The sequence below is a fragment of the Camarhynchus parvulus genome, chromosome Z, assembly GCF_901933205.1.
Source record: "Camarhynchus parvulus chromosome Z, STF_HiC, whole genome shotgun sequence".
Taxonomy (NCBI): Eukaryota; Metazoa; Chordata; class Aves; order Passeriformes; family Thraupidae; genus Camarhynchus; species Camarhynchus parvulus.
Window position 1 is genome coordinate 69,923,996 of NC_044601.1, and position 20,565 is coordinate 69,944,560.

Consider the following 20,565-nt stretch of genomic DNA (forward strand, 5'->3'; position numbering starts at 1 on the left):
CCATCCTTCCAGAGCATGGGAATTGCTGCTAAGCGTGGTCTGCTCTCCATCCCTCCGCGGCCGGGGATCCCGGGCATCTGCAGCTCCCGGCGGGGCTGCCCTGTCCCTTCCCGGCTCCGAAATCAAACCCAGCGAGTTTAATCCAGGCGGGGCTGCCCTGTCCCTTCCCAGCTCCGAAATCAAACCCAGCAGGTTTAATCCAGGCGGGGCTGCCCTGTCCCTTCCCAGCTCCGAAATCAAACCCAGCAGGTTTAATCCAGGCGGGGCTGCCCTGTCCCTTCCCGGCTCCGAAATCAGCGGGAATCACATTCCCGCAGCATTCCCGCAATTCCCAGATGTGGAATGACTGCACATTCGGTGTTTTCCGTCCCCCCTCGGCCTGGGCAGCCCTTCCCTTCCCTTGCCCGGTGTGGCACTGCCACCTGCCCGGGCTCCTCCTTGTCGCTGCTCAGTTTCACATCGCATTTTCCCGCTGGCTCGCATGAGAAATGCGGCTGCCGGGATCCTCCCCGGCAGGTATTGCTGTCGAACGTGCCACGGAGCTGAAGAACTCACCGCGACACCAATTACCGCAGGAAAAGCGCGGGCTCAACCGGGGCTGGCAGCCCGCGCTGCCCCGCCTGCGACCTCCTCAGCCGCGCCTAAACCCGGCCTAAACTAGTCCCGATTAAACCCGCCAGCCTTGCCGGGAATCGCTGTCATTCCTACGGGAAAATGGGACTGAATTCATGGCTCAGGAGCTACAAATAATGCAAATCCAAATCGTTTTATCTACAGGAAAATACTGGGGGGTAATGACTGAGGTGGGGCTCACACTTAGCAGGGGGTGTGTAAGAAACAAGAATGTGTAAGAAATGTAAGAAAAGCCTAGAGCGTTTCTAGCGGGATATTTCAAATTTCCCTGGAAATAATGGTGAATTCCTCTAGGAAAATCAACCTGGGAGAGCACATGAGCAAGTGGAGTCATTCCATGCTCTGAGCAGGAAAAACACCTTTATTCCCCTTGGGAAGGGGAAAAGCTTTGAACTGTGGTGGTCACAAATGGGGCAATTTCACCAAATTCTCCTTGTTCTCCTTTTCCCCCCACTGACATGAAAATATAATAAACTGAGAAAGCACCTTCACCTTCCTTTCCCTTTTCCCTTGCATTTTCATTTCCCTTTCCTTTTCCCTTGTCTGTGTGAGTTATTTGCTGAGCTAATCTCAATATGAATAAAAATAAAAATAATAAAAATAAAGACAATAAATACAAAAATCCAAACCCACCCAGGGTCGGGATGGAGAATTTGGGGCATTTTGTCCATCCTTGGAGGTCCAAGCCCTTTCCTGGGACATGGTCAGGGACATGGGACACAGGTTTGTGTCACCTCCCTGGGACACTCCTTTGTGTCACTTCCCTGGGTCATGGTCCCTGGGGGTGACACAAACCTGTGTCTCCTGTAGCGAGTGTGTCCCTGGGGGTGACACAAACAAGGGTCCCTGTCCCTGAGCGTGTCCTGGGGGGTGAAACAAACCTGTGTCCTGGGGAGGTGACACAAATGTGTGTCCCATGTCCCCAAGGGTGTCCCTGGGGAGTGACACAACTGTGTCCTGGGGAGGTGACACAAACAAGAGTCGCATGTCCCCAGACGTGTCCTGGGCAGTGACACAACTGCGTGTCCTGGGGAGGTGACACAAAGGAGTGTCCTGGGGTGACACAAATGAGTGTCCTGGGGAGGTGACACAAATGGGTGTCCGGGGGTGACAAAAATGAATGTCCTGGGGTGGTGACACAAACAAGTGTCCCAGCTGAGTGACACCAATGGCTGTCCCAGGGGGTGACACAAAGGACAGTTCCAGGGCAGTGACACCAATGGGTGTCCCCGAGCATTCCACCGCCTGCAGCGCCACCTGGTGGATCACAGCACGCACTGCACCGGGAGCACACGGCATAGCAACAGAATAAATAAATTATAAAATAAAATAAGCTATAAAATAAGCTATAAAATAAGCTATAAAATAAAATAAAATAAAATAAAATAAAATAAAATAAAATAAAATAAAATAAAACAAAATAAAAAGACCTAAATTAAAAAAAAAGGTAAAAGAAAGAAAGGATAATATAAAAAAAATTCAAACTCATCCGGTGGCTATAATAAGTATTATTTATGAAATAATCGTTGTCATTAATTATGTGATAGTTACGAATAAATATAATTTTATATCAATGTATATAATTACTATATCAATTATAATTTATAAAGTTTACGGTAAGTACCTGTACTTATTAATTATAATACATACCTAAGAATACATACATAACTGTGCATGACTGTACATACCTGTACACACTGTACATAACTGTACATACCTGTACATATCTGTACACACTGTACACACTGTACACACTGTACATAACTGTACATACCTGTACATATCTGTACACACTGTACATGCCTGTACACACTGTACATAACTGTACACACTGTACATAACTGTACATACCTGTACATATCTGTACACACTGTACATAACTGTACACACTGTACATAACTGTACATAACTGCACATATCTGTACACACTGTACATAACTGTACACACTGTACTGCACTGTACAGAACTGTACGTACCAGTACACACTGTACATAACAGTACATAGCTGTACGTGCCTGTACACACTGTACAGAACTGTATATACCTGGGCACACTGTACATAACTTTACGTACCAGTACACACTGTATAGAACTGTACAGAACTGTACATAACTGTACGTACAAGTACACACTGAACATAACTGTACAGAACTGTACACACTGTACATAACTGTACATACCTGTACACACTGAACACACCTTACATATCTGTACACACTGTACATAACTGTACATAACTGTACACACTGAACACACGGTACATCACTGTACATACCAGTACACACTGTACATAACTGTACGTGGTAGTGCACACTGTACACAACGGTACATAAATGCACATACCTGTACGTTCCAGTACACACTGTACATATCTGTATGTTCCAGTACACACTGTACATAACTGTACGCACAAGTACACACTGTACATATCTGTATGTACCTGGACACACTGTACATAACAGTACATAACTGTACACACTGTACACACTGTACATAACTGTACACAGTGCACACACTGTAGGCACTGTACATAAGTGTGCACAATGTGCACACTGTACATAATTTGACATAACTGTACGTAACTGTACATGAGTGTACACACTGTAGATAACTGTATATAATTGTACACATTCTACATAACTGCACATAACAGTACACACTGTACATAACTGTACATACCTGTACACACTGTACATAACTGTACACACTGTACATAACTGTACATAACTGTACACACTGTACACACTGTACATAACTGTACATAACTACACAGTGCACACACTGTAGGCACTGTACATAAGCGTGCACAATGTGCACATTGTACATAATTTGACATAACTGTACGTAACTGTACATGAGTGTACACACTGTAGATAACTGTATATAATTGTACACATTCTACATAACTGCACATAACCGTACACATTTTACATAACTGCACATAACTCTGCACAATGTACACACATTTTTTACCGTAATTCTCCTAATTTATTCCCATTTTCCCCAATTTTTACCATAATAAAGCCTTTAACTGCAATTATCCTAATAGATTCCCAAATTCTGATTTTTTACCGTAATTCTCCTAATAGACGCCCAATTTTCCCATAGATTTTAACCGTAATTCTCCTAATAGATTCCCAATTGTCTACCGTAATTCTCCTAGTAGATTCCGTATTTTCTCCGAATTTTTTACCGTAATTGTCCTAATAGATTCCCAAATTCCTCCCAAGTTTTTTACCGTAATGCTCCTAATAGATTCCCAACTTCCTCCCAATTTTTTTACCGTAATTCTCCTAGTAGAGTCCCAATTTCCCCTAAATCTTTACCGTAATTCTCCTAATAGAGTCGTATATTTAACCGTAATTCTCCTAGTAGAGTCCAAATTTTCTCCCGAATTTTTACCGTAATTGTCCTAATAGATTCCCAAAATTTCCCCCAAATTTTTACCGTAATTCTCCTAATACATTCCCAATTTCGCTCATTTTTAAACCGTAATTCTCCTAATAGATTCCCAATTTTTTTCCAATTTTTTCCCATAATTCTCCTAATAGATTCGCAATTTTCCCCCAATTTCTCCCAAATTTTTACCGTAATTCTCCTAACAGAGTCCCAATTTTTTAAACCGTAATTCTCCTAGTAGATTCCGTATTTTTCTCCGAAATTTTTACCGTAATTTTCCTAATAGAGTCCCAATTTCCTCCCAAATTTTTACCGTAATTCTCCTAATAGAGTGGCATTTTAACCGTAATTCTCCTAATAGAGTCCAAATTTTCTCCTGAATTTTTACCATAATTCTCCTAATAATTCCCATTCCCCCCTAAATTTTTACCGTAATTCTCCTAATAGAGTGGCATTTTAACCGTAATTCTCCTAATAGAGTCCAAATTTTCTCCCAAATTTTTACCATAATTGTCCTAATAGATTCCCAATTTTTTAAACCGTAATTCTCCTAGTAGATTCCCAATTTTCCCCGAATTTTTACCGTAATTGTCCTAATAGATTCCCAATTTTTTAAACCGTAATTCTCCTAGTAGATTCCCAATTGTCTCCCAAATTTTTACCGTAATTGTCCTAATAGATTCTCGATTTTTTCCAATTTTTACCATAATTCTCCTAATAGATTCGCAATTTTTTTCCCAATTTATCCCAAATTTTTACCGCAATTCTCCTAATAGATTCCCAATTTTTTAAACCGTAATTCTCCTAGTAGATTCCCAATTTTCTCCCGAATTTTTACCGTAATTGTCCTAACAGATTCCCAAAATTTCCCCAAATTTTTACCGTAATTCTCCTAATACATTCCCAATTTCGCTCATTTTTAAATCGTAATTCTCCTAATAGATCCCGACTTTCTCCCAAATTTTTACCGTAATTGTCCTAATAGATTCCCAATTTTTTCCCATAATTCTCCTAATAGATTTGCAATTTTCCCCCAATTTCTCCCAAATTTTTACCGTAATTCTCCTAATAGATTCCCAATTTTTTTCCCATAATTCTCCTAATAGATTTGCAATTTTCCCCCAATTTCTCCCAAATTTTTACCGTAATTCTCCTAATAGAGTCCCAATTTTTAACCGTAATTCTCCTAGTAGATTCCCAATTTCCCCAAAATTTTTACCATAATTCTCCTAATAGATACCAATTTTCTCCCAATTTTTACCGTATTTCTCCTAATCGATTCCCAATTTTTTAAACCGTAATTCTCCTAATAGATTCTCAATTTTTCTACCATAATTCTCCTAATAGCTTCCCAATTTTCTCCCAAGTTTTTACCATAATTCTCATAATAGATTCCCAATTTCCCCCAGTTTCTACCGTATGTCTCCTAATAGATTCCCAGTTTCCCCCCTATTTTCTTCCAATTTTTTTACTGTAATTCTCCTAATGTAGTCTCAATTTTCTCCCAATTTTTACCGTAAATTCTCCTAATAGATTCCAAATTTTTTACCATAATTCTCCTAATAGATTCCCAATTTTCTCCCAATTTTCTCCCGTAATTCTCCTAATATATTCCCAATTTACTCCCATAATTGTCCTAATATATTCCCAATTTTTTACCATAATTCTCCTAATATATTCCCAATTCCCCCATTTTTACCGTAGTTCTAACAGATTCCCATTTTTTACCATAATTCTCCTAATAGATTCCCAATTTCTCCCCATTTTTACCGTAGTTCTCCTAATATACTACCAATTTTTTTATACTACCAATTACACACTCTAGCCAGTCCATATCCTGCCCGCACTGCCCACAGATCCCACCGCTGATTTCCCTGCCCACCGCTCCGGGGCTGCTGCCCCGCTCTGCAGGGATTTTGCCGCCTCATGCTCTGCCATTTCTGCCGTTCTATTGTGGGTTTGAAATTTCGGCGGTTTCACTTTTTGTTTTTCACTTGTTAATATGGTTTCGTATTTTTCCTTTGTGGTATTTTTCCAGTTTTCTTTTTTTTTTTTTTTTTTAATTTCCAAACTTGTTCAGGATTTTTTGGTTGTTTAATTATTTTTTTGGTTATTTTTTTTAATTTTTATTTTTTCTATTTTTTATTTTATTCTATTCCTTTATTTTTTATTTTACTTTATTATTTTATTATTTTATCTTTATTTATTTATATTTCAATTTATTTTAGTTTTCAATTTTATTTTTATTTAAATTTCTTCGATTTCTTTTTATTTTATTTACTTTAATGTATTCTGACTTTACTTTCCTTAATTGTATTTTATTCACTCTGCGGCGTGAAACGCGTGTAAAAAAAACACACACACACACGAACGGCCCTCCCGCCCGGCCCTAATGAGGAGGCCCTTCCTAACCCCCCCCCCCCCGGGACCCCCTCCTAATGAGAGGGTCCCTGTAACCCGCACCCTCCACCCCCCAGTGTGATGTTGGGAAAGCCGGAACCCCGGCGCTGTGGGGCGGTGCTTTAGGCTGGAATGGGGGGACCCGCAGAACGGGTCCGGCCCCGTGTGGGGACCCAGCGAGGGCGGGGGCGCCGGGCTCCGGCCCTCAGGGCTTTATTATTGCCCGGCACCCCGGCAATATTAAAGAATATTGGGAATCTATTAGGAGGATTACAGTAAAAATTGGGGGAAAATGGGAATAAATTAGGAGAATTACGGTAAAAAATGTGTGTACATTGTGCAGAGTTATGTGCAGTTATGTAAAATGTGTACAGTTATATACAGTTATCTACAGTGTGTACACTCATGTACAGTTACGTACAGTTATGTCAAATTATGTACAGTGTGCACATTGTGCACACTTATGTACAGTGCCTACAGTGTGTGCACTGTGTAGTTATGTACAGTTATGTACAGTGTGTACAGTGTGTACAGTTATGTACTGTTATGTACAGTGTGTACAGTGTGTACAGATATGTACAGTGTGGACAGGTATGTACAGTGTGTACAGGTATGTACAGTTACACACAGTTATGTATGTATTCTTAGGTATGTATTATAATTAATAAGTACAGGTACTTACCGTAAACTTTATAAATTATAATTGATATAGTAATTATAATATATTGATATAAAATTATATTTATTCGTAACTATCACATAATTAATGATAATGATTATTTCATAAATAACACTTATTATAGCCACCGGATGAGTTTGAATTTTTTTATATTATCCTTTCTTTCTTTTACCTTTTTTTTAAAATTTAGGTATTTTTAAAAATTAAATTAAATTAAATTTTATTTTATTTTTTATTTTATTTATATTTTATTTTATTTTACAGCTTATTTTATTTTATCATTTATTTATTCTGTTGCTATGCCGTGTGCTCCCGGTGCAGTGCGTGCTGTGATCCACCAGGTGGCGCTGCAGGCGGTGGAATGCTCGGGGACACCCATTGGTGTCACTGCCCTGGAACTGTCCTTTGCGTCACCCCCTGGGACACCCATTGGTGTCACTGCCCTGGAACTGTCCTTTGTGTCACCCCCCGGGACACACTCGGGGACAGGAGACGCATGTTTGTGTCACTTCCCTAGGACACAGGTTTGTGTCACCCCCCTGGGACATGGTCAGGGACACGGGACACAGGTTTGTGTCACCTCCCTGGGACACTCCTTTGTGTCACCTCCCTGGGTCATGGTCCCTGGGGGTGACACAAACCTGTGTCTCCTGTAGCGAGTGTGTCCCTGGGGGTGACACAAACAAGGGTCCCTGTCCCTGAGCGTGTCCTGGGGGGTGAAACAAACCCAGGTGTCCCCGAGCATTGCGCGGCCTGCAGCGCCACCTGGTGGATCACAGCACGCACTGCACCGGGAGCACACGGCACAGCACACAACAGAATAAAGAAGCTATAAAATAAAAAAAAGAATAAAAAAATAAAACTAAAAAAAAACCAAAACAATAAAATACTATGAGATAAAAATACCTAAATAAAAAAATAAACAATATAAAAGAAAGAAAGTAAAAAATAAAAAGAAGTCAAAGTGATCAAGGGGTTATAATGATATTACTTACGCAACAATCATTATTATTAATTATGTGATAGTTATCAATAAATATACTGTTAAATAGATATGTTATAATTCCTATATAAATTATTACTTATAAAGCTTACAGTAAGTAATTCTACTTATTAATTATAATCCATACCAAAGAATACGTACATAACTGTGCATAAGTGTACAAACCGTACAGAACTGTACAGAACTGTACACACTGCACACACTGCACATAACTGTACATGACTGTACATGACTGTACATAACTGTACATATCTGTACGTACCTGTACACACTGTACACACTGCACATAACTGTACATGACTGTACATATCTGTACATATCTGTACGTATCTGTACACACTGTACATAAGTGTACATAGCTGTACATAACTGTACACATCTGTACGTACCTGTACACACTCTACATAACTGTACATGACTGTACATGTTTGTACACATTGTACATAACTGCACATAACCGTACAGAACGGGACACACTGTACACACTGTACACACTGTACACACTGTACACACTGTACATAACTGTACACACTGTACACACTGTACATAGCTGTACATACCTGTACATAACTGTACACACTGTACATAGCTGTACACGTTGTACATAGCTGTACATACCTGTACATAGCTGTACACACTGTACATAACTGTACATGCTGTACATAACTGTACACACTGTACACGCTGTACATAGCTGTACACACTGTACACACTGTACATAGCTGTACACACTGTACATAACTGTACTCGCTGTACATAACTGTACACACTGTACACGCTGTACATAGCTGTACACGTTGTACATAGCTGTACATACCTGTACATAACTGTACACGCTGTACATAGCTGTACACGTTGTACACAGCTGTACATACCTGTACCTATCTGTACGTACTTGTACACACTGTACATAACTGTAACAATTTCATTTTTAAATCTTAATTTTTTATTTTATTTAAGTACTTTAATTGACTCTGATTTATATTCTTTCCTTAATTGCATTTTATTTTTAATTTATTTTATTCATTTATTTAATCATTCAATGACTTTATTTTTTTATTTTGCTTGCAATTTTATTTTATTACTCTATTTTCCTTACGTTATTTTTATTTATTAGAAATTTATTCTAATTTAATTTTATTTTATTTTGTCCTACTTTATTTTATTGAAACTCCTTTAATATTTTTGATGTTTTTCTTTAAAATTATTTCATTTGATACTACTTTATTTTACTTTCTTTTATATTGTCTTCATTTTTTATTTCAGTTAATTTTTTTAGCTAATTTTATTTTAATTTCCTTCATTTAATTATGTATTTGATTTTATCTATTTTTGTCTTATTTAATTTTGTAAATTTTTCTTTATTATTTTTATATTTATTTTTCATAATTTTATTTCACTTTATTTTATTGAACTTTTATTATATTATTGTTATTAGGTTTTATTTTCTTAAAATTTGGTTATTGTTATATTAACTTTTAATATTCTATAATGTTTTACTATTTTATTTTATTTTACTTTAATTTTTTTTATTTTATTCTTTTATTTTCTGGGTTTTTCCTTTTAATTTTGTTTTAAATTTTTATATTGCAATTTATTTTTTACTTTTATTATTTTTTATTTTGTTTAAATTTTATTTTTTTAAAAACTTGTATTTAATTTTATTTAATTCAATTTTGTTTTATATTTTTATTATATTTTATTGCACCTAATTTAATTTTAGTGACTACTTTATTTTTTTATTCTTATTTATATTTTAAATTTATCATTTAATTTTCTTTTATTTTTAATTTCATTTTTGTTTGCGTATATTTCTTTTAATTTTGTGTTGGGCGCTTTTTTTCTCTTTTATTCTTCATTTTTTTTATCTTGGTTTTTTATCATTTTGGGTATTTTCATTTTCTTTTATTCTTAATTTTATTTTATTTCTTAATTTTATTTTATTTCTTAATTTTATTCATGATTTCTGGCAGATTTTTTATCGCTTTTAAAAGTTGTTTCTGTTTTTTTTAAATTATTATTCCTTTGAGATGTTGGTTTTTCTTTTAGTTTTTATTTTGCTTTTTAAATTTTGTTTTTATTTTGGGGGGTTCAGGAGGTTTTTGTGGGTTTTTTACTATTTTTAAGTATTTTGACATTTTTGGGAGGCGTTTTTTATTTCATTTTCTTTTTATCTTATTTTTATTTAATTTGTATTTTTTCTGGATTTTTTTGTGGAGATTTTTTTTTTTCCTTTTTGTGGTGGTTTTTTTTTGGTGGTTTCTTTCTATTTTTAAGGATTTTTTCCATTTTGGGGGGAGGTTTTTTTACTTTATTTTTTATTTTGGTTTTTTATTTTATATTCAAATCATTGCTATTTTATTTGGTGGGGGTTTTTTGTGTTTTTCCTATTTTTATTTTTTTATTCTTTTGGAATTCTTGTTTTTTATTTTATTTTTGAATTGTGATTCTTTTTAGTGGTGGGTTTAATTTTTGTGTGTTTTCTTTATTACTTTATTTGTTATTATTTTGGTGGGTTCTGGTTTTTTATTTTATTCTTTATTTTTTTATTTTTGTGGGGGTTTTTCTGTTTATTATTTGTTGTGTCTTTGATCTGTTGTTCTTTTTAAATTATTTTTAAATGTTTTGTAGGGCCGGTTGTTATTTTCTTTTCTTTTTTTAATTTTTATTTTTAATGGGTTTTTTTTAGGGTTTTTTCTATTTCTTTGTGGTTCTCTATTTTTCTTTATTTTTTATTCTTGTGGGGGTTTTGCTTTTTATTTTGGTTTTTTAAATTTTATTTTATTTTTTGTGGTTTAATTTAAAAAAAAAATAATCTATTTTTCTTTTTTAAATCATTTTGCAATGCTTGGGGGTCTGGTTTTAATTTTATTTTTTAATTGTTGTTTTTTTCTTGGGGATTTTTTTAGGGTTTTAATTTTTCTAATTCTTATTTTTATTTTGGGGTTTTATTTTTTAATTCTTATTTTTATTTTTATTTGGGTTTTAGGGTTTTAATTTTATTTTTGTAATCCTTATTTTTGTTTTGGGCTTTTTTTTAGGATTTTTATTTTATTTTTTTAATTGTTATTTTTATTTTGGGGCAGGTTTTTAGGGCTTTTTTATTTCTTTGTAGGTTTTAAAATGATGATTTTATTTTCATTGATGAGCACGGAACTCCAGCGTGCTGGGAACGTTGGCAATTCCATTCCCGCAGGCACTCACCTTCCCGGCACCGCGGCCATTCACAAATCCCCGCGCAGCGATTCACGAGGCAATGAATGAACTCTGCGGCTCCTGCGGACGCGCTGCTGCTGCCAGCCGGGAATGCTGCGGCATGAACCCCAACACGTCTTACCTGGATGGGAACCAACATTTCCTCCTCAAGCACACGGAAATGAACCCTAAAACCGTCATCAATAAAGTCCTAGAGTACAAAGCAAGGAATGTAAATAAAGTTCCAGGATCCAAATAAAGTTCATGAATAAAATAAATAACCTGAATCATTCTACAACTGTTCCCTGTGCTCTACAATAAACACTTTATTTGTGTATCGGCCTACAAGAAATATTTCTATTTGTGTGTCAAACTGCAATAAATAATTTCTGTAGCAATCTAGAATAAATATTTTTGTATCAGTCTACAATAAATATTTCTATTTGTGTATCTATCTATAATAAATACTTCTATTTGTATCTCAATCTATTATACTTATTATATATTTGTGTATAACTAGCAATCTTTAATAAACACTTCTATTGTGTATAAACCTGTAATAAATATTTCTATTTGTGTACCAAACTACAAGAAATCATTTGTGTACTAATCTATAATAAATACTTTTTGTGTCTATCAATCTAGAATCAATATTTCTAATTGTGTATCAATCTGTAATAAATACTTCTATGAGTCTATCAATCTATAATAAATATTTCTATTTGTGTATCAAACTGCAATAATTTCTGTATCAATCTAGAATAAATATTTTTGCATCAGCCTACAATAAATATTTCTATTTGTGTATCAAACTGCAATAAATAATCTGTGTATCAATCTAGAATCATTTGTGTATCCAGCTAGAAGAAATATTTCTCTTGGTGTATCAATCTAGAATAAACACTTGTATCTGTATATCAATCTATTATAAATACTTAATAGATATTGGTGTATGGATTAGCAATTTCTAATAAATACTTTCCTGTGTGTATCAATCTATAAGAAATATTTCTTTTTGTGCATCAACCTAGAACAAATCCTTTATTTGTGCATCAATCTGTAATAAATATTTCTATGTGTCTATCAATCCATAAGAAATATTTCTATGTGTGTATCAAACTACAAGAAAATCTTTTGTATCCACCTACCTTACTATTTCTATTTGTGTACCAAAACAAATAAAAGAATACAAGTTCATGAATAAAATAAATAACCAGAATAACCCCACAGTCTGCTCCCTGTGCCCTGATTTTTAGGAATGAACCTGTGGGGTTCCTGCTCTGCAGGAATTTTGGGGAATGAACCCTAAAAATGTCATGAATAAAATAAATCACCAGAATAATTGTACAATCTGCTCCCTGTGCTCTGATTTTTAGGGAATGAACTTGTGGGGTTCCTGCTGTGCAGGAATTTGGGGAACGAACCCTAAAAATGTCATAAATAAATTTAAAAAACCAGAACTGTACAATCTGTTTCCTACTCTGATTTTCAGGAATGGCCCTAAGAGGTGTGGGTAACAGCAACTCCAACCTTCCTTGCAGGTGCCACGGGAAACTCTCAGCAGCCCTGGCAACAGCCTCTGCTCATTCCTGCAAGAAGAAAATGCACCTTGGCAAAAGTCAGCGGTTTTATTTACAAATCCAGCAGCAGCAGCAGCAGCAGGAGGAGGAGGAAGAGATGAGGAAGATGCTCCAGCTAAAGCAATGATTTATTGGGAATGGCAGCAAATCAAAGGGACAGTCCCTGCTTATGGCAGCACTTATCCAGGAATGGAGAAAGGAAAACCAGGCTTTCCATGGCTTCCTAGTGGCTCTCTCCCTTCTTGCCCACTACCTGCAAGAGGAAAGAGCACAGTCAGCCCTCTTTGCCAAAAATTCCCTTTGTTCCCCCCTCAAAAATCTCCGTTTCCCCCCCAAAATTCTCAATTTCCCTCCCCTGCAAAGTTCCCTTTTTTTGTCCCCAAAATTCCCTTTTTTCGCCCATCAAAATTCCCTTTTTTCCCCCAAAAATTCCCTTTTTTCCACCCCAAAATTCCCTTTTTCCCCATCAAAAATCCCCGTTCTCCCCCCAAAAATTCTCCATTTCCCTCCCCGCAAAGTTCCCTTTTGTTTTCCTCACAATTCCCTTTTTCTCCTGTCAAAATTCCCTTTTTCCCCCCAAAATTCCAATTTTTCCCATCCAAATCCCCATTTTTTTGATTTTGGGAGAAAGTGGGAATTTTAGAGGGAAAAAATGGTAATTTGGGGGAAAAAATGAAGTATTTTACAAGGGGGAAGTGGTTATGTTGAGGAAAAAAATGGGGCAAGTGGGAAAAAGATGAAAAAAAGGTAGAAAAATGAGGAAAAAAGGAGAAAAAATGGAGGAAAATTGAGATTTTGGGGGAAATGAGAGGGGGAAATGGGAATAAATAGGCAAATGAAATGGAAAATTAGAAAAAACAGGAGAAAAAGGGGAAAGATGGGAAAATGGCAAAAAATGCAAAAGAAGAAACACTGGCAGCCAACGTTTGGGAGAATGAGGGAAGTCTAAAATCTGTGTTTATTTTAGAGCAGCAGAATGATTTTTGAATGATCTTGAGTGGTAGGGAAGGGCAGGAAAAGCTGTTCAACTCCTTTATTAACTTATTAGCAGCAGAGAAATGAAGTTTTAGTTAAAAAAAGGAATGAAGTTTTAGTTAGGATCAAGTTTTGCTGCTAAGAATTAAGTAGGTGCCATGTTGGTGTTAGTGCTCTGAAATTTGTACCAGAAATATTGAAGCAGTTTGTTTTAAAATCGAAAATAAATAAAAGAAACTATTTACTTGATTTTATTTGAATATAAAAAAATCAAAGCAAGGAGCTCACTCGTTTGAAGTCGTTCATGTTGGTGGCCTGCACTGGAGTGCCAATAAACGTGAAATATGTGATTCTCGTTGTCTCCTCGTCACCATGATTGGACTGCACAAACAACTGCAGAGGGGAAAAACCAAAAAAAGGAGTTTAGATCTTTTCTGAAAAATCCTTTTGCCAGGATTCTTTTCTGCTGAGAAGCTGAGAGGCCTCAGGAACAAAATGTAAATTATAATTATCTGCTGCTGTGCAATGCAACAGGTGCATCTTTGATTGGTCTCATGTGGTTGTTTCTAATTAATGGCCAATCACAAGATTTTATTATCATTCCTTTCTATTCTTTCCTAGCCTTCTAATGAAATCCTTTCTTCCATTCTTTTACTATAGTTTTAATAATATATACATCATAAAATATAAATCAGCCTTCTGAACCATGGAGTCAGATCCCCGTTGTTGGGATCTCCAGCTCAGAGTGACTTTGAGAAGAGTTCAAAGTCTTTTTTCCCAGCCGGGCCCTTGAAGAAGGAGTCAGGGCTCTCAAGGTTGTTTATTGTATCTTATCTAGAAAATTCTTTCTCTTGTCCTGCTGAGGTCTGTCCAGCAGGACAGCTCCAGGCACTCTGCCTGCCCCCTTTCTACTAAAAACTACGTGTACACTGTTTACAATTACTTTAACTGATCTGTAAGTGCCAACAGCACAGCAGAAGATGGAGGCCAAGAAGAAGGAGAAAGGCTGGACATGCCCAGTTCCCTCCATACCAGAAACCTTAAAATCTACTTTTCCACCTCGTGATGACTTCACTATTATTCTACTTAACTTGTCATGGCTTGTGGATCTTCATATCTAAGGTTGGTAACTTTCAACCCCACGGGTGTTTTGGGTTCTGAGCCGCCTGGCAGGGGTCCTGGCTGCCCAGGACAGACAGAGGGATGTCCTGGGCTCTGACATTCGCACACCTCGTCTCTTCCCTCTTCCAGCTGCTCCAGATGTGGGAGCTGGCCACATCACAGCTTTTTTCCCATTCTACACATCTCTGTCTCTTCATTTAATAATTACTCAGAGAGCAGTGCTGTTTTCCTGGCAGCCTGTAAAACCCCCCCAGCTGGGATTCCCACAGTGCCAGGCTGGCTGGGCTCTGACAGAAAACGCAGACTACCAGAGCAGTGACAGCCCCTGAGCTGGTGGCACTCACAGTGACACTGTTGACATTCTGGAACTTGACGTAGCGCAGCTGCACGATGCCATCCTCCCTGATGTCCTCGGGGCCCAGCTGCAGGGCCTGCGTGGGCTCGCTGCGCTCCGCCTCCTCAAAGTCCATGGAGCGCGGCAGGTTGATGAAAATCTTGATGGACTTGGGGCCCTGCCCTGGGACACACAGGGAAATGGGAATTACACTCCCCTTGATGGATCTGGGGCCCTGCCCTGGGACACACAGGGAAATGGGAATTACAGTCCCCAGGGATGGATCTGGAGCCCTGCCCTGGGCACACACAGGGAAATGGGAATTACAGTCCCCAGGGATGGCAGGACCCAGCCAGGAGATTGGGTTACTATAAAACATGGGGAAGATTTCAGTGGATCTCACTCTGGCCTGGAATTACAGCCAGGTATCTCTCTGCAGCCTACCAAACTATAAATACTTCTATGTGTGTATCAATCTGTAATAAATATTGTATTTGTGTATCAAACTATAGTAAATATTTGTGTATCACTCTATATCTGTACAACAATCTATTATAAATAATATATATTTGTGTATAGATTATCAATCTATAACAAGCACTTCTATGTGGGTATCAATCTGTAATAAATACTTCTGTGTGTAGCAATCTGTAAGAAATATTTCTATTTGTGTATCATACTACAAGAAATACTTCATTTGTGTATCAACCTATAATAAGTATTTTTTTGTGTATCAATCAAGAATACTTCTATGTGTGCATCAATCTGTAACAAATATTTCTATTTGTGTATCAAACCACAAAGTATTGTGTATCAATTTGTAATAAATACTTCTATGTGTGTATCCACCTATAATAATATTTCTATTTGTGTATCAAACTACAATAAATAATTTGTGTATCAATCTATAATAAAGACTTCTGTTTGTGTATGAATCTATAATAAATATTTATATTTGTGTATCAATCTATAATAAATCTATGTGTACACCAAACTATAAGAAATACTTCGTGTATGAATCTATAATAAATACTTCTATCTATGTGTGTATCAATCTATCTAAATACTTTCTTTGTGTATCACATAATAAAATTTCATTTTTATCCACAATATTTTATTTGTGTATCAACCTATAACAAATATTTCTATTTGTGTATCAAACTACAATAAATAATCTGTATCAATTTATAATAAATTCTTGTATGTGTGTATCAATCTATAACAAACATTTCTGCGTGCATCAATCTATAATAAATATTTTATTTGTGTATCAAACTTCAATAACACTTTATTTATAAATATAGTAAAATATTTGTGTATCAATCTATAATAAATAATTTCTATAGTAAATATTTGTGTATCAATCTATAATAAATATTTCTATTTGTGTATAAATCTATAAGAAATCTATGCGTGCATCAAAGTATAAGAAATACTAAATATCTTTATTTGTGTATCACTCTGTAATAAAATATTCTATGTGTGTACCAACCTTTAATAAACACTTCTATGTGTATATCAACCTATAATAAATATTTTTATTTGTGAATCTATACTAAATATTTATATTTGTGTATCAGTCTATAATAAATCCTTTGATTTGTGTATCAAACTGTAAGAAATACTTTGTGTATCAATCTATAATAAATCCTTTTGTGTATCAAACTGTAAGAAATACTTTGTGTGTCAATCTATAATAAATCCTTTGATTTGTGTATCAAACTGTAAGAAATACTTTGTGTGCCAATCTATAATAAATCCTTTGATTTGTGTATCAAACTGTAAGAAATACTTTGTGTGTCAATCTATAATAAATCCTTTGATTTGTGTATCAAACTCTCATCTTTGCCCATCAACCAACAATACATAATTCTACCTGCAGCACTCACCATTGTCTGGCCCCTGCAGTTTCATAGAGTAAAGCTTGACAGGCTGACTAAAAGCAACAGTGATGAGCAGCTGTGGAGGGAAAAACCAGAATTACACTCTGGTTTGTGCACTTGGAACCAACCCAGCACAGGAGACAGGGACAGGGCAGCTCCGGAATAAAATGCTGGGCTCACTTCCCCTGTTCCACCCATCCTGGGCCTTTGCTGCCCTGGGCCTGGGCATTCTCAGGGTGGAAAACTCTGGAGCCTGCAGGAGAACATCCCCAGATCCATGGGCAGCACACCCTTGGAGCTTGCAGGAGAACATCCCCAGATCCATGGGCAGCACACCCTTGGAGCCTGCAGGAAAACATCCCCAGATCCATGGGCAGCACACCCTTGGAGCCTGCAGGAGAACATCCCCAGATCCATGGGCAGCACACCCTTGGAGCCTGCAGGAGAACATCCCCAGATCCATGGGCAGCACACCCTTGGAGCCTGCAGGAGAACATCCCCAGATCCATGGGCAGCACACCCTTTCCAGCAGGCTCCCAGCCCCTCAGGAGAACATCCCCGGATCCATGGGCAGCACACCCTTTCCTGCAGGCTCCCAGCCCCTCAGGAGAAGGTCCCTGGCCCACGGGCAGCACACCTGCTCGTCGCAGTCGGACTCCAGGTAGGAGGAGTCCTTGCGCAGGCAGTTCTCGAAGCCGTGCTCGTCGCTCTCGTTGAGGCACTCGCAGCCAGCCTTGTTGATGAAGGGCAGCAGATCCATCTGGGGACAGAGAGCACACAGTTCGCAGCTGGGACAGCCACAGTATGGCACACAAAATGCATTTTAATGACTAGGGACATTCTTAGGAAACATGTATATGTCAATATTTACGTTTTTTCTGGAAAAGAAATCCCGGACAAGTGATTTTCTTGGGCAGCTCTGCCTAAAATCCAACTATTTGACTTCAAGTACATTTGCAAACCACCTGAGCTACACGAGCACTCCCATGAAGCTCTGGGGAGATACTCACATATCCCTTGGGGATGTCTGTGTCTTCGCTGTTGCCAGGATCGTTCTCCAGGTGCTGTTTGATTTTGTCCTCCAAGCCCACGGCATCTGCTCCCTGGTACTGGTCGATGCGCACCTTGTTCCGGAAGAACAGGAACGTGGGCGTTGCTGAGATGTTGTTGGTGGCAGCCGTGCCCTGGGAGCAGACAGGAATCCTTTAGGAAATCTCACCTGCACCACTGGGAGCTACCTCGTCCCACCAATAAACCCATTTATTTATTTTTTGCCTTTATTTCACCCTAGTGCTGTGTGCAATATCTAAAGCACTGTTTGGGGTTGAGGACAAATGAATTAATGAATTACTGCTCAACGGAAGGGCAGCACAGCAGGAATATTTCTCCTTAGGAGGGATTCTGGTCTCCCAGCTTGGGAGAAGTCACTGTCAGGGCTCCTGTGCCCTCCCCTGTGCCCATGTCCCGGGCAGCAGGAAGGCTCTGGAGCACACACCTGGCACTGGTGCACGTCCACCTCCAGGAACGTGGCCTGTGGGTATTTGTTGCTCAGGGCATTGAAGGCGGGCGCGATCCGCAGGCAAGGGCCGCACCTGTGGGAAAAGCGACACTTCCACTGAATGCCACTCTTGGTTTCTTTTTCACTGCCTGCCCCAAATGCAATTAGAACGTTCCTGCTCTCCCTGATATCCTGCTGTAAAAGCAGCCGCTCTACCTGGCTGACAGCTGCTGATCCAATGAAGGATGCCAACTGGCAATCTGCAATTTATTGCCTTTATTTGCAGCATTTTTACCACAGTCCTGCTCGAGAAAGTGTTCCAAAGGAGGGCAAAAGCAACAAGAAACTCCTATCATTAGTCCATGCTACCTCCTGGGAAAAAATTATATTTACCCACAACTTAAATATTTAATGGTCAACACGTATCAAATTGCTCCCACAACAAATCTCATTTACACCTATAACATGTTATCCCCGTGTTTATTTGGCCCTGGGAGGACAGAGGTTGGTTTCTTTTGATTCAATTGCATTGCCTTGGATGAAAATGTGTATTTTTTACTTATTCTGCGTCAGCAAAAGTGGAGGAAGTGCTCAGCTGCACCAATTCCTGTAAAAGGAGTTTCTCACTGAGAAAGAGAAACAAAAAGTGGAATAAAATAACCTTGATATAGAAAATTGGCACAAACCACCCATAACTAAGAGGCAGCAGCCAAAAAATAATGAGGTGCGCTGTGAACCCCCAAACCCCTGAGATTATCACTATTCTCCCTGATTTCACAAATTAACGGGGATAATTCAGATATCGAGGTTTATTTGGTGACAAATTCATCCCGATTTCACCACAGTCGCACCTCCCTGCTGAGGAGGGGAAAAGGGATACTCTACTTGTCCCGGGCAAATGGGGTGCGGATCCAGCCAAGTTTTATGGGGCAAAAGATGTTTTCCCAAGTTTTAAGTTGTTTTTAGTGTTGTCAGGGCCTTGTTCCCATCACTTTCCTGCCCTTTAACGGGGCTTTAAAAGCGCAGCCCCTGCTCCCTCAGAGCGCCTGAGGGATGGCGGGTCCGCGGGCAGTGGGTTCGGCGGGAAAACCGGGAATTTATTCCAGGAGCCGGGAACACGGTGTTAAAAATCGCGGAACTTAGAAAGGCGCTGATGCTGCGACTGCACTGACGCGTTCCGGAGCGCCCCTCACGCTGCAAACCGCGCCGGGGAACCCCGAATAAAAACACGGGAACAGCGGAGCCATTCCCGGGAGCCTGAGGCGGAACGGGCGCGCAGGAGCCGCCCCCCGCCCTCACTCACCCCCTCATGGTGAACTTCACCACGGCCAGGCGGGAGCCGGCGGCGCTCAGCTCGGGCTGGAACTCGGTGTCGTTGGCGATCACCTTCACGCCCGCCATGGCCGCGGGCCCCGGTGGCGGTGCCGGGTGCGATGTGCAGCGTCACGGCGGGCAGGACGCCCGGCATGCACCGCTGGCACGGGCGCAGGCGCGGCCGCCCCGCTCCGCTCCCGCCCGGCCGCCATCTTGGGGCAGGGCATGGCGGGGCGCAGTGACGTCACCGCCCGCCATTTTGGGAACGGGCAGCGATGCCCCCGGCCGCCATTTTGAGAACGGGCAGGCCGTGAGGGCGCGGCGCCCTCCGGTGGCCATTTTAAGAAAGTGCAAGCGCGGGAATTCTGCGATGGGAGACGCGACTTTAAATATCAAAATAAAAATTTAGTAGTAGTTCCGTCATTAACTCGTTTTTGGTGACGTTATGGGGATGACCCTTCTGTCTTGCAGGCAGAACTGATGTGAATTTTTGTCACCTTACTTAAATTATGTTTTTTAATAAAGTCACGCTGTCGCGATACGGAAAAG

General features: G+C 38.9%; 1 protein-coding gene across 1 annotated transcript; it reads right to left on the reverse strand.

The window, feature by feature from the left end:
• Positions 1 to 13,003: 13,003 nt before the first annotated feature.
• Positions 13,004 to 20,187, reverse strand: TXNL1 (thioredoxin like 1). Its single transcript, XM_030968701.1, has 8 exons — positions 20,006 to 20,187; positions 18,700 to 18,796; positions 18,215 to 18,388; positions 17,842 to 17,964; positions 17,211 to 17,280; positions 15,332 to 15,504; positions 14,154 to 14,258; positions 13,004 to 13,143 (listed from the first exon to the last, which is right to left on the reverse strand). Exons 1-8 carry the CDS (start codon positions 20,101 to 20,103, stop codon positions 13,114 to 13,116), a joined length of 870 nt encoding a protein of 289 aa, XP_030824561.1. The 5' UTR covers positions 20,104 to 20,187; the 3' UTR covers positions 13,004 to 13,113.
• Between the last annotated feature and the right edge of the window lie 378 nt (positions 20,188 to 20,565).

Coding starts and splice junctions, on each gene's coding strand:
- TXNL1 (XM_030968701.1), bottom strand. CDS start 20,103: ATGGCGGGCGTGAAGGTGATCGCCAACGACACCGAGTTCCAGCCCGAG. Junction 15,505..17,210: donor ACTGCAGGGGCCAGACAATG/GTGAGTGCTGCA, acceptor TGTGTGTCCCAG/GGCAGGGCCCCAAGTCCATC. Junction 13,144..14,153: donor ACATGAACGACTTCAAACGA/GTGAGCTCCTTG, acceptor TTCCTCTTGCAG/GTAGTGGGCAAGAAGGGAGA.